This window comes from Zootoca vivipara, chromosome 7, assembly GCF_963506605.1.
Source record: "Zootoca vivipara chromosome 7, rZooViv1.1, whole genome shotgun sequence".
Lineage (NCBI taxonomy): Eukaryota > Metazoa > Chordata > Lepidosauria > Squamata > Lacertidae > Zootoca > Zootoca vivipara.
In genome coordinates, this window is record NC_083282.1 from 955,733 (window position 1) to 968,238 (window position 12,506).

The window sequence follows — 12,506 nt, forward strand, 5'->3', positions numbered from 1 at the left end:
TGCTCAGTGCTCAGTGCTCAGGGGTGATGGCAATGGCAGCCCAGCAGCCTCTGAAGGGTCACAGGTTCAGCAGGGAGGCTGAGTATTTTTCAGAGTGGAGGGTGAGCAAATATGTTGCTTTTGTGTCATCCTTTGTTGTGATGTTATGTAACAGAAATAAGTTCTCAAATTCATTGTACTGGTAGCATAATTTGCAAGCATTAGTAAAATTGTCTTTACTTGGGCCCTTGCATAACATCTCCTAGGTGTTTCACTATTTATCTTGTTAGATACTCCTAACTTATTTCCACCAGAAACCTTCACATACATTCCCTGTACTGGAACAACCCTAATCAGATGGAGAAATTCCCCTCTTCCTCCTTCCCTAGGTGCAAAGTTATTGAGAATCAAGAGCTTCCCCTTGCAAAAGAGAGAGAGCTGCTACCTATGGACCTATTTCTGAGATCTCTCCCAAGCCCCACAAGTGCTTGTGCATATGCAGAAGTACACCCTGTCTTGGACTTAGAATATAATCAGCCTTATAAGCAGGTGTCTTGTCTATTAGATGATGCAATCTGAACATTACAGACAACCCTCATGTATTTTTCTTTCTTTCTTTCTTAGGTGTACGACAGAGTGGCAGGTGAAACTGTATTACCAATGGGCAAACGACTTGACAGACTAATCTCTCACTGTGGCCCAGTGACCGGCTGCATTTTTGCTCTCTTTGCTGTGCTCAGCTTTCTTTTCCTGATCCTCTTGAGGTGGCTGACACCAGATTACCTTATTGATGTTGCAATAAATGCTACAGGAGAAAACGGGGCATGGACTCGACAGTCTTTCCCCAATAAAAATAAAAAAGAGAAGACTTTGTTCTGTTAAAGGTGCTAACAAACAGGACTGCATTCTCCTATGGTCTAGCATTGGTTGTTAGATTTACATTTGCCATGCAACGTTTTTATAAATTATTTGACATTTTTTCTTGATCTTTGGAAAGAAGATCTTCTACCTCAGATTAGGATAGTCTAAAATGGCTTAGGATAGATATGCTTGCCAAGACCTGCCACAATAGCTGATCACATTTCTTTCAACCTGAATGATTTTGTCTAAATATGGAGAATCTCATTGTGGCGATTACTGAAAGAAAGACTTGGGTGAATAGGTGGATTTTTACTGCTTTCCCCATTTTGAATATCCTTACCTTCCCCCAAGCCTTAAAGATGAACCTTCTGTTCCAGTGTAAACCAAGAGGAGACCAAAATTGTAACTCTAGATGTCAGGGGTGCTTTTTAAGGGTCAGACACCAATGTGAGACACAGGTCCCATAGAGGGGATTGGACTAAATCTTTCTTTAGGTTTCTTGGGCCACTAATGAACAGTATGAAAATAAGCATATTTGATATTTTTGCATGCTTTCCTGAATATACATTTTGAAATGTGTTCTTTGGAAGAAGCTGCTTCTTGCTGGTTTTACAATTTACTTTTTATGGTTTTGTTCAGACACATGTGGAAACTGCTTTCATGCTCCATGGATAAGCCCAAGAGAGCCTCCCTGTCTCCAGGGTGCAACAAGGAGAAGGTTGGAAGCTTCTGCTTTTATGTAAAAAAAACAAACCCAAAATCTATGGTTCCCCTTTATAGATAAACCTGGGGAACTGTTATTCTGAGTTATTCAAACCATAGTTTGTTGAAATAAACCAGGATCAACCATGGTTTCAGATCCTGGTTTGTTAACTAATGGAATTCTATCCAATTCTGAGAAGTAAATCCAAATGGTTTACTCCCAGATCCGTTTGCATAGGATTATAAAATATGGCAGAAATAAACCATTGTTCCCTAAATTCATTAATTACAGGGAACTGTGGTTTGCTTTAAAGTAGAATTAGAACCTTCCAATTTCTTCATCATGCACCTGGCTTCCCAGTTTATCTGAACTGTCCCTATGTTTTGGCCATTTTGTTATTTTTGACATCCCATTACAATATTGATATGGCAATCGACACTGTTCTCTGTGCTTTGGGGTCTTGGTGTTTAATTTGTCTCACTGTGGCTCTAGCTGCCTCTTACTTTAAGGGTAGTAGGCACACCATTGGAAGAAGTCCCCACAGGGATTGAATATGAGTAAAATGCAAATCAGGTTTATTACCGAGGGTTAGATCCTAGTTGCTTAGGATTTTTAAGGGTGGCTCTTTTTCTTGGCTGCAAAAGTATGAATGCAAAATTAAGAGATCATGTATGAATAATGATTACTGCATGTGCTGGATATGTGCTTCTGGAGGGGGGGACTGTGTGGATGATATAAGCTACAAGTGCTGAGGCTTTTAATTAATTCATTCATTAATTTTAAGATCCTCTTTATTGTCTATGCGTCTTTTCTGCCACCATCTTCAGCTTAAAGCTACATTCCTGTGCTTCCTTATTGGGGAATAAAAGGTAAAGGACCCCAGTCAAAGGTGACTATGGGGTATGGCACTCATCTCACTTTCAGGCCGAGGGAGCTGGCGTTTGTCCACAGACAGCTTTCTGGGTCGTGTGGCCAGCAGGACTAAACCGCTTCTGGTGCAGTGGAACACCATGGCGGAAACCAGAGCGCATGGAAACACCGCAGCGTTTTCATCTACTTGCACTGGTATGCTTTCAAAATGCTAGGTTGACAGGAGCTGGGACAGAGCAATGGGAGCTCATTCCGTCACAGGGATTCAAACCGCCAACCTTCCAATCAGCAAGCCCAAGAGACTCAGTGGTTGAGACCACAGCGCCACCCATGTCTCTCTCCTAACCTAGCAGTTCGAAAGCATGGCAATGCAAGTAGATAAATAGGTACCGCTTTGATGGGAAGGTAAACGGCATTTCTGTGCGCTCTGGTTTCCGTCACGGTGTCCCATTGCTCCAGAAGCGGTTTAGTCATGCTGGCCACATGTCCCAGAAAGCTGTCTGTTGACAAACGCCAGCTCCCTCAGCCTGAAAGCGAGATGAGCGCCACACCCCCGAGTCGTCTGCGACTGGACTTAACTGTCTAGGGGTCCTTTACCTTTTGGGGAATAAGTTCAGTGGGACCTAGTGGCTGTGTTCACATTTAATGCTAAGCCAGAAAATATGAATTCCTACTTTGCTTCTGCCTTCTGCAAGTGGGGAAACCAAACTACAAAGTGACTGGCTTAGTATGTCGTCCAAACCTGGAATCATAGTTGTTTCCCACGAACAAACCACGGTTGCCATGACTTCAAGTTGGCTAGTGGTCATGATTTGTTTGAGTTCAAATGTCACACGAAACCAGACCCTCCATGGTTTATTTTCCTGAAGCAGGAATGCATGGGCTGCCTGTATCAGCGCCTAGCTTGAGGTTTAATCCATCGTGGTTTAATAAGCTTTATTTTCTGGCTTTGCATTACATGCAAACACAGCCTGTGGAACCTGATTCCAAGTAACATGCAGAGAAGTGAGCAGCAAGTTGACAGGTTTGTAAAGACCACTGGAAATCATACCTTCAGTTCACACAAATAGGCAAATATTTTAAGCAAAGTATTTTCCTCTATTTTCAGTTTATTAGTACAAAGGTTTTGCATCCCTCAGGTGCACGCATTTACTTTGTTTATGGGGTGAGGTGAAGGGGTTGGTGCTACAGGCTATAGTTCACTTGCTTAAGGTGGCATTTGCTGGCTTAAAAAAGAACTTGCACAAGTTAGACCAACTGTCAAACAAAATTGGAAGCTGAAAATTTGCATCTCTTACTGACATTACACATTGGTGAATGCAATGTTAATGAGACTTACCAGCTTTTATCTTGATCACCAGGACTTTGTCATAGCTGAAAATTCTAATTTTTAATTTTCACTTTTGTAAGGCACTCCACTTTCCCTGTAGTATGAGATACTGAGTGAACAAGGTTAGATCATTTCGTAATTTTACACATTTTTTTCTGTTTGGGAAACAAAGGTAGGAAAGAGGCACAATTTTTCAATCTAGTCAATAGGAAGGGATGTAGAGGCTTTTTGGAAGTGATCCTGATCCATGCTATTTTCCATATGGCAAGTGTTCTATCACCAGTCGGGATTTTAAAAAATATTTTATTCAAGTTTGTAAAAGAATACAAAGATTAATATCAGATATCTTTTTATCAGGATAAAAAAACTAATCTAAATCAAAACAGATCAAAAAGGGGGGGAGAGTACTCCGAACTTCTCAGGAGTTAGGTACCAATTTTACATCATTTTGTAATAACTCTCTTTTAAATCACAGCACAATGCATATTTTAACCATTTAGTCCACATTTGTATTTTGCCCATTTAATCATACATTATTTAACTTGTTCTTCTTGCCTTTCAAATTTCAACAAAGTTCATATATTTCTGCAATAGCATGTTTGTCATCTGTACACAATTGTATTTCAATATCTGTCTCTCTTTTTTTGTTCTATACCAAAAGTCTTATTATCCAACTTAAATATTTCTGTTAATTGTAAATGAGAAAACAATTGGAGGCCATAACCTTTCACTGTTTACCCTCCCCTTGTTTTAATTGTACAGTCTCCTTGATTCCACATTTTTCTCTCAACTTCTGTCCTCTATTGGGGAGACCACTTCATTCCAGTCTCCCATAAGGCACAAATTTTAATATGAAAAGTCCATCAACCTGTCCATAAGTTCTTTATAAAATACAGATTTCTCTTCATTTGGGGCATAAATGCCTACAACCAAAGTTTCAATCCCTTAGATATTAATTTCCACCCCAACATATCTACCTTGTTCATCGAAAAATGCCAGTTTGAGGCAAAATTGGGAATGTATATATAGAACAACTCCATTTTTTCTTCAGTCCTCCAGGGATAGATTCCTCACCTAATTTCTCTTAATCAAATAATTTATATCCTCCCTTTTCCTGATATTTGTCTCTTGTGAACAAATCCGATCCAGTTTCATTTGTTTTCAAATGAATAACTTTTCTCTCTTGAGGAGCATTTGCTCTATTTATATTTCACATTAAATATTTGAAATCCACATCTGGGCAGATTATTTTGTCAAGTCTGTACTTACACCTCCCAGTTCTGTTCCTTCGGTCTCATCAATTTGCATAACCGCCATACCGAGTTTAAATTTTTCTTGCTGTACTGAATCGAGTCAATATCTGTGTTGTTTAAAGGTGAAAATCACTCCCTCTGGTGTGTTCCATCTAAATTGGATTCTTTTCTGCCTAAGTTTATTTGACTTGTCATTTCTTTTATGCAGTGTCTGCTGTGGGATTTTTTCAGTACAATCACATCTATATTGTCAATTTTCAACCTAGTCTCAAAATGTTGCTGCAGGACTTCGTCTCTACTTTTCTTTCTAACAAATTGGACCAGAACATCTCTTGGTACCTTTCTTAGCTTTGCAAAACGTGAATTAATTCTGTAGATTTTGTCTGTTTCTGCCTCCAAATCGTCCACAGTCTTTTCCAAAAAGCATGCCAGGGAATTAATGACTTTATCCCTAATATCTTCACCCTCCTCTTCAGGAATTGTTCTAAATCATAGGTAGAACTCTTTGTCTCTCAATTCTAATAATGCCAAATTATCCAAATATTTTTCCATCTCTCTCTCTGACTTTTACTTCCCAGAATTTCCACTTTGTCATTTAATTGCTTCATTTCTCCAGACAGTTGCATATGAAAGGCTTCTATTTTATTAACAGCCCCTTTCTAACCATGTCAAATGTTCACCTATTTTTAAATTCAAAATGCCCATGTATTTTTAAATTGCCTTTGTGATTTCATTTTTAATTTCATTCATTTCTTTGTAAAGAGATTTTGCCTGTTCTAGCACCATCTGCTGTATAATGTCTGGATGTAGAAGAGTCTGTTCCATGTCTTATCAGATGATAGTGAAATAGTGATAAATAGTGTGTATGAGGAAAATGTTGAAGAAGCGGCAACATTATTTGTTTCTAGTAGAGGCGACTCCTCACTTACATGGAGGTAGCATTCCGGGCCCCGCACACATAAGTGAGATGCTTGTTTTCTGTCTCCCCCACTTTTGCTTAGAATCATAGAATCATAGAGTTGGAAGAGACCACAAGGGCCATCCAGTCCAACCCACTGCCAAGCAGGAAATACCATCAAAGCATTCTTGACATATGCCTGTCAAGCCTCTGCTTAAAGACCTCCTAAGAAGGAGACTCCACCACACTCCTTGGTAGCAAATTCCACTGCCGAACAGCTCTTACTGTCAGGAAGTTCTTCCTAATGTTTAGGTGAAATCTTCTTTCTTGTAACTTGAATCCATTGCTGCCAGATACAAATATCATGGGGCACCTTGTCAAAGGCCTTGCTGAAATCAAGATAGGCTACATCCACAGCGTTCCCTTCATCTACCAGGCTTGTGATTCTGTCAAAAAATGAGATCAGATTAGTCTGACATGACTTATTTTTCAGAAACCCATGCTGACTTTTAGTGTTCACAGTGATCCTTTCTACGGTAGGTGCTCACAGACCGTTTGCTTAATGATTTGCTCTAGAATCTTTCCTGGTATTGATGTCAGGCTGACTGGGCGGTAATTGTTTGGGTCCTCTCTTTTCCCCCTTTTGAAAATAGGGACAACATTTGCCCTCCTCCAGTCTGCTGGAACTTCACCTGTTCTCCAGGAATTTTCAAAGATTATTGCCAGTGTTCTGACCTTCTGATCAGCAAGCCCTAGGCTCAGTGGTTTAACCCACAGCGCCACCCGGGTCCCGTTTTTGCTACGGACATACCCATAAAAGCCCTTTTTGTTGCTTTTAACCTCTCTAGCAAGCCTGAGTTCATGCTGTGCTTTAGCTTTTCTGACTTTGTCTCTACACGTGCTGGCTATTGGTTTGAATTCCTCTCTGGTGGTTTCCCCCTTTTTCCATTTTTTTGTACATATCCCTTTTAAATCTTAACTCAGTTAAAAGTTCTTTAGATAGCCACCCTGGCTTCTTTAGGCACCTTCCATGTTTCCGTCTCATTGGTATTGCCTGAAGTTGTGCTTTTAATATCTCCCTTTTAACAAACTCCCAACCATCATGAACTCCCTTCCCTTTTAGTATTTCTGTCCATGGGATCTTACGTGCTTGAAAGGGTAGGAGGGGAACAAGGGGCAGCGGAGACCCTCTTCCTCCCTTCTCACCCAGGAAGCTGTGCAACTCAGCCAGCTGCAAAAAACAACTTCCCTCCCATCAGCTGTTGAGCGGACGAGCAGAAAGCTCTCCCACCTGCCATTGTGGAACCAAGGACGGCATGTGGTTGGCTGACATGGAAATCAATGGCACAAGGACAATGCATTAACGGGAAAAGCTGCCATAAAACGAATCTGAAAAATCCTAGAATGATAGGACAAAAATTGTGCCATCAGGGAAACCATTTTATTTGTATGCCAGTTTCCAGAGTTAAAACCATGCTCAAGGTGGCTTACAACATACAGTATGCCCACAACGTACGTGCATTTAACTTGTGCGCATTCAGCTTTACATGTGGGGCAAAAAAATAAAAAGGGATGGGGTTTGGGGGGAAATGACTTTGACATTGCAGCCCACCATTGAACCCAATGTGGTTTTGGTATACACTATTTTGGCTTTAGGCGCAAGACCCTGGAATGTAACTCCCGCATAGGTTGTGGGTTTACTGTGTTTAAAAAATACCTAACTACAGACATAGTTAGACTAAGGGACCCAGGTGGCGCTGTGGTTAAACCACTGAGCCTAGGGCTTGCTGATCAGAAGGTCGGCAGTTCGAATCCCTGTGACGGGGTGAGCTCCCGTTGCTTGGTCCCAGCTCCTGCCAACCTAGCAGTTCGAAAGCACGTCAAAATGCAAGTAGATAAATAGGTACCGCTACAGCGGGAAGGTAAACGGCGTTTCCATGGGCTGCTCTGATTTGCCAGAAGCGGCTTTGTCATGCTGGCCACATGACCTGGAAGCTATACGCTGGCTCCCTCGGCCAATAATGCGAGATGAGCGCGCAACCCCAGAGTCGGCCACGACTGGACCTAATGGTCAGGGGTCCCTTTACCTTTACCTAACTACAGACATACCAAAAGTAGTCATAAACAATAAACAAAACATCAAAAATTACACAACCAAATCGAACAATTTCCATGTAAATGATAAGATCCAAAATAAAGATACAAAAAATTAACAGAAACAAGAGCAACATCCTACCCCCAGCACCACACAGCCTGCTAAGCAACACCCCAGCCCAAAAGTCTCTTCAAGGCCAGGCCAGGTGGGAAAAGACCTGCAAGACAGGAAGTGGGTCTTCCAGGACTCAGCCAAGTTCCCTAACTACAGGTTGGGCAAATGCTCTGCATGATTCACGAGTCAGCAAGAAGCAGGGCTGGAAAATGACGCTAATGTTGAAGCAGGGCTTTTTTGGAACTCTCTGGAAAGCTGTTCCAGCATGAACTTTCCCGCTGCGTCTCTGGTTCACAAGAAGACCCTCCCTGGAGCGCAAAGGAGACGTCCTCTATGGACTCCAGAGAGGGGGTTCTTGTGAGCCAGAGGTGCAGTGGAGCTTTGATGAGGCTCCTCAACCTCCCTGTGCATCTGCTCTGCAAAACACCCTGTCCCTCCTGCTTGTGTGTGCCAGAGAAGCAGGACTGAGGCATGTATGGTAAATGGGCAGTGCCTGGACTCCTAGTACAAAGGGCTGTTTGCCATGAGTTCCTGCACCTTTTTTTCTAGAAAAAAGCCCTGCTGTCTAGTATGTCTGTTTCCTACTAGTAGGTGGGACTTTCTCCTTGAAAGATCAGGCACAAGGGTCATGGCATGTATGTGGGAAATGCCCAAAGATTCCTCTGCTGCTAAGAATGCACAAAATGAATTAGCTCCCATAATGAACGAAACGGATGCTATAATGTGTCACTCCACAAGGTGGAAGCATTTTTCTTTTTCCCTGCATTAGTAATAAAGGTGCACAAAGAATGGGGTGGGTTTGCCGATCAGAAGGTTGGCGGTTCGAATCCCCACGATGGGGTGAGCTCCCATTGTTCGGTCCCTGCTCCTGCCAACCTAGCAGTTTGAAAGCATGCTCCAACGGGAAGTTAAACGGCGTTTCCGTGCGATGCTCTGGTTCGCCAGAAGCGGCTTAGTCATCCTAGCCACATGACCCGAAAGCTGTATGCCGGCTCCCTCGGCCACTAAAGCAAGATGAGCGCCGCAACCCCAGAGTCGTCCGCGACTGGACCTAACAGTCAGGGGTCCCTTTACCTTTAAAAGAATGTCAGTTACCTTTCAGTTTAACACAATTTGTCGAACTGCCAGAAAGGAAAAGCCCACTGACAGTATTATAAATAAAGAATAGTAGCCTGTTGAATGTTGTGCTCCATGTTGGACTGAAAAATAGTTGGGGGACTATGTCTCCCACTTGGTTTGGCTTCTGGGGGCTACATCTAATACTTGTATGCACAAGACGGCTAGGAACCAGAGTAGACTCCCTTTTTCCTTCCCATCCCTCAGATGTTAATCCAAGTCATGTAAACAATTGCCCTCCTATATTAGCTTAGGTCTAGGTAAAGTTGTGCAGCCCACTGCTAGCTTGAACAGCAATAACAACACAACTGGCCTATATTATTTTATCTATTATCTATTATATTTTTTATTATTATTTTTATTATATCTATTATCTATTATATCTATTATCTATTATATTATATTTATATATATATATATATATATATATATATATATATATATATATATAGCAAATCTAAGAAACAGAAGAAAAGATAAAGTAAACATGTTCCTAAAGTATCCTAAAGTAAAAAAAAAATCCTTCCAGCAGCACCTTAGAGACCAACTAAGTTTGTCATTGGTATGAGCTTTCGTGTGCATGCTGCTGGAAGGAATTTTTTTATTTTGCTTCGACTACGTCAGACCAACATGGCTACCTACCTGTAAGTATCCTAAAGTAAGATTGAATCATGATCTATTACTGAATGAAATGAACTAGGCACCAAGCACAGGGGGAGGGGCGAAGCCAGCAGGAAGCCAGTATTGTCATAAGTTTGGGGAGCGGCACACTCCCTATAACCTAGATTCAGTAGAGGGTTAGAACTGGATCAAACTCATAAATTCATGTGTTAAGCAAAGTTTGGTTAAAAGTATGCCACATGCAGTTGCATTAAAGTTTAGGTCCAGGGGTCAGCAAACTTTTTCAGCAGGGGGCCGGTCCACTGTCCCTCAGACCTTATGGGGGGCCAGACTATATATTTTTTAAAAAATATGAATGAATTCCTATGCCCCACAAATAAGCCAGAGATGCATTTTAAATAAAAGGACACATTCTACTCATGTAAAAACACCAGGCAGGCCCCACAAATAACCTAGAGATGCATTTTAAATAAAAGGACACATTCTACTCATGTAAAAACATGCTGATTCCCGGATTAAGAAGGCAATTGGGCCGCATCTGGCCCCCGGGCCTTAGTTTGGGGACCCCTGGTTTAGGATCAAAAGCCCAGGCAGCTCACCTAGTTTGGGGACTGGGAAATAAGCCATTGACAGACAAAGGTGTTGATTGTTGGTCATTAACACATCAATGTGTTATTGGGTGTCCACAAAACAGGACCTTGGGGGGGGGGCTAAGGTGTAGAAGTCCAGCTTCCACAAGTAGGAAGATAGTCCCACTTTGCAGTAGTGGAGTGTATGGGGAAACACCGCTTGGGGCGGGGGCACAGGAAGGGGGGCACAGTGGGAGCCTCCTGTAGCTCCTTTCATAAAGCGCACCCAGGGAGCACCTGGGAGCAGAACTGCAGCCAAGCGCGAGGAAGGGGCACAGCTTCCCTGCAGAGGCGGCCTCTCTCCACCCCTGGGTTGGGGATGGAGCTGCCAAGGCCAGGCACAAGCCAGGATCCAATGAGGGAGCCTGCTGTAGGAGTGTTTGGTCGCACCCCCTCAAAAATTGCACCTGGGGCCACGCCCCCCTCCCACTACACCACTGCCACTTTGGAAAAAATATTGTTCATTTATCATGAGCTTGAAATTGTGGAATATAAGAAAACGGTTTTCAGGGTGAGGGTGGGAGGGTGATCATCTGGGTCTCCGACAACGGACCACAGTTCACCTCAGGTACGTTTAAACGGTACCTCCTGGGACTGGGCATCCGACATGTGCTGACAGCACCATTTCACCCCGCCACAATGGGCAGGCAGAAAGAATGGTGCAATCGGTGAAAGAGGCGCTTGCGCACCTGAAGCAGGCAGACTGGCACGAGCGCGTCACTGAGTACTTGCTCGTGCAGCACATCACCCCTCATGCGGCCACAGGGCGGAGTCCGGCCAAACTGCTGGTGGGCCACTGCCTTTGATCTCCACTCGATTGACTACACCCGGACTTTGGTGTGGCCAAACCCCCGGGCTGTGTCAACGCACCACGGTCTTTCATTCCGGCGGATCGGGTTTTTGCCTGCAACTTTGTGGGAGACATTCCTTGGTGCTGGCCACGGTAGTGGGAGTCACTGGCTCATACCAGGTGGCACTGGCTCATACCAGGTGGCACTCAAAGACGGACGCATATGGTGCCGACACATTGACCAGCTGAGGCGCAGGGTTGGGAATTTGGACACTGCCACAGTGCCCCCAACTGTACCCCCAGCAAACTAACAGAAGGCGAGGCTCAATCTACACCTCCCTCACAAGCTGCGGACGTGGATCCTAGCCAGGCCGCGTCAGAGGTTCAGCACGGCCCTCCAGAGTCTAGGGCCACTGCTGTGCCTGACCATCCGCCGAGTCCGCACGTGGCAGTTCCTTCGGCAGTCACGGAGACAGGAAACTTGGAATCACCGCCACCATCGGTGGCGCCACAGTCTCAGCGGGAACTGGCCAACCCCCTGGACACTGGCACTGGCCCTCGGCGTTCCACCAGGGTCACCAAGCAGCCATCCTACTTACAGGACTATGTCAGTAACTGCACTTGAAACATTGCATTGTAAATAGAAGCTTGAAACTGTTATGCTCTTGTACCTAATTGAAACCATTACAAATGTAACTAATGCCTTTTCTTGGTGGGGAGGGGTGTTATGTATTAGTGTATATAGTTTTCCCTCAGGTCTTGACAATTGTTTTAGGAGGGAACTTTAGGAGGGAACTTTGAATTATGTTTGATACATTGTTTGAGCCAGCCTCTATAAAAGCAGGCCAGCTCGGCAATGCAGTTCAGTTCTGTTCTGGCTTCTGAATAAAGAGCTTCTTGAAGAATCGCTGTGTCGTCTACCCACTATTTAATAGATTCCTTATAGCATAAGAAATGTGTCCCACACCTCTATAGGACAACGTGTGAAAGTGTTGGATTAGGACTTCTATATTGACCTCTTTGGGGACAAAAGGGAGGGCCACAGCTAGAGGAATAGGAGGAGAATCTGGTGCTACCAGTAACACAATGTTACTAGGTCTGCTGAAATCCGGTGGATGACACAGTCATAGGAGCCAACTCCTAGGGGCTGAGCCCCCCCCCCAAGTTGATGGTCACTGCTATTCAAATAGTATGTGTGTGTGTGTTGTGTCATGGATTGATTATGCAGGCCAGGGCTTACCTGGACC

General features: G+C 43.6%; 1 protein-coding gene across 2 annotated transcripts in view; it reads left to right on the top strand.

The window, feature by feature from the left end:
• PIGA (phosphatidylinositol glycan anchor biosynthesis class A) overlaps positions 1-9,551 on the top strand; it is a 35,987-nt gene extending 26,436 nt beyond the window's left edge. For both annotated transcript variants that reach the window (XM_035102419.2, XM_035102418.2), the window contains one exon: positions 604-9,551. In XM_035102419.2, the coding sequence (XP_034958310.1) occupies positions 604-861 (258 nt within the window). In that variant the 3' untranslated portion in view covers positions 862-9,551. The remainder of the gene's footprint in view (positions 1-603) is intronic.
• The last annotated feature ends 2,955 nt before the right edge of the window (positions 9,552-12,506 follow it).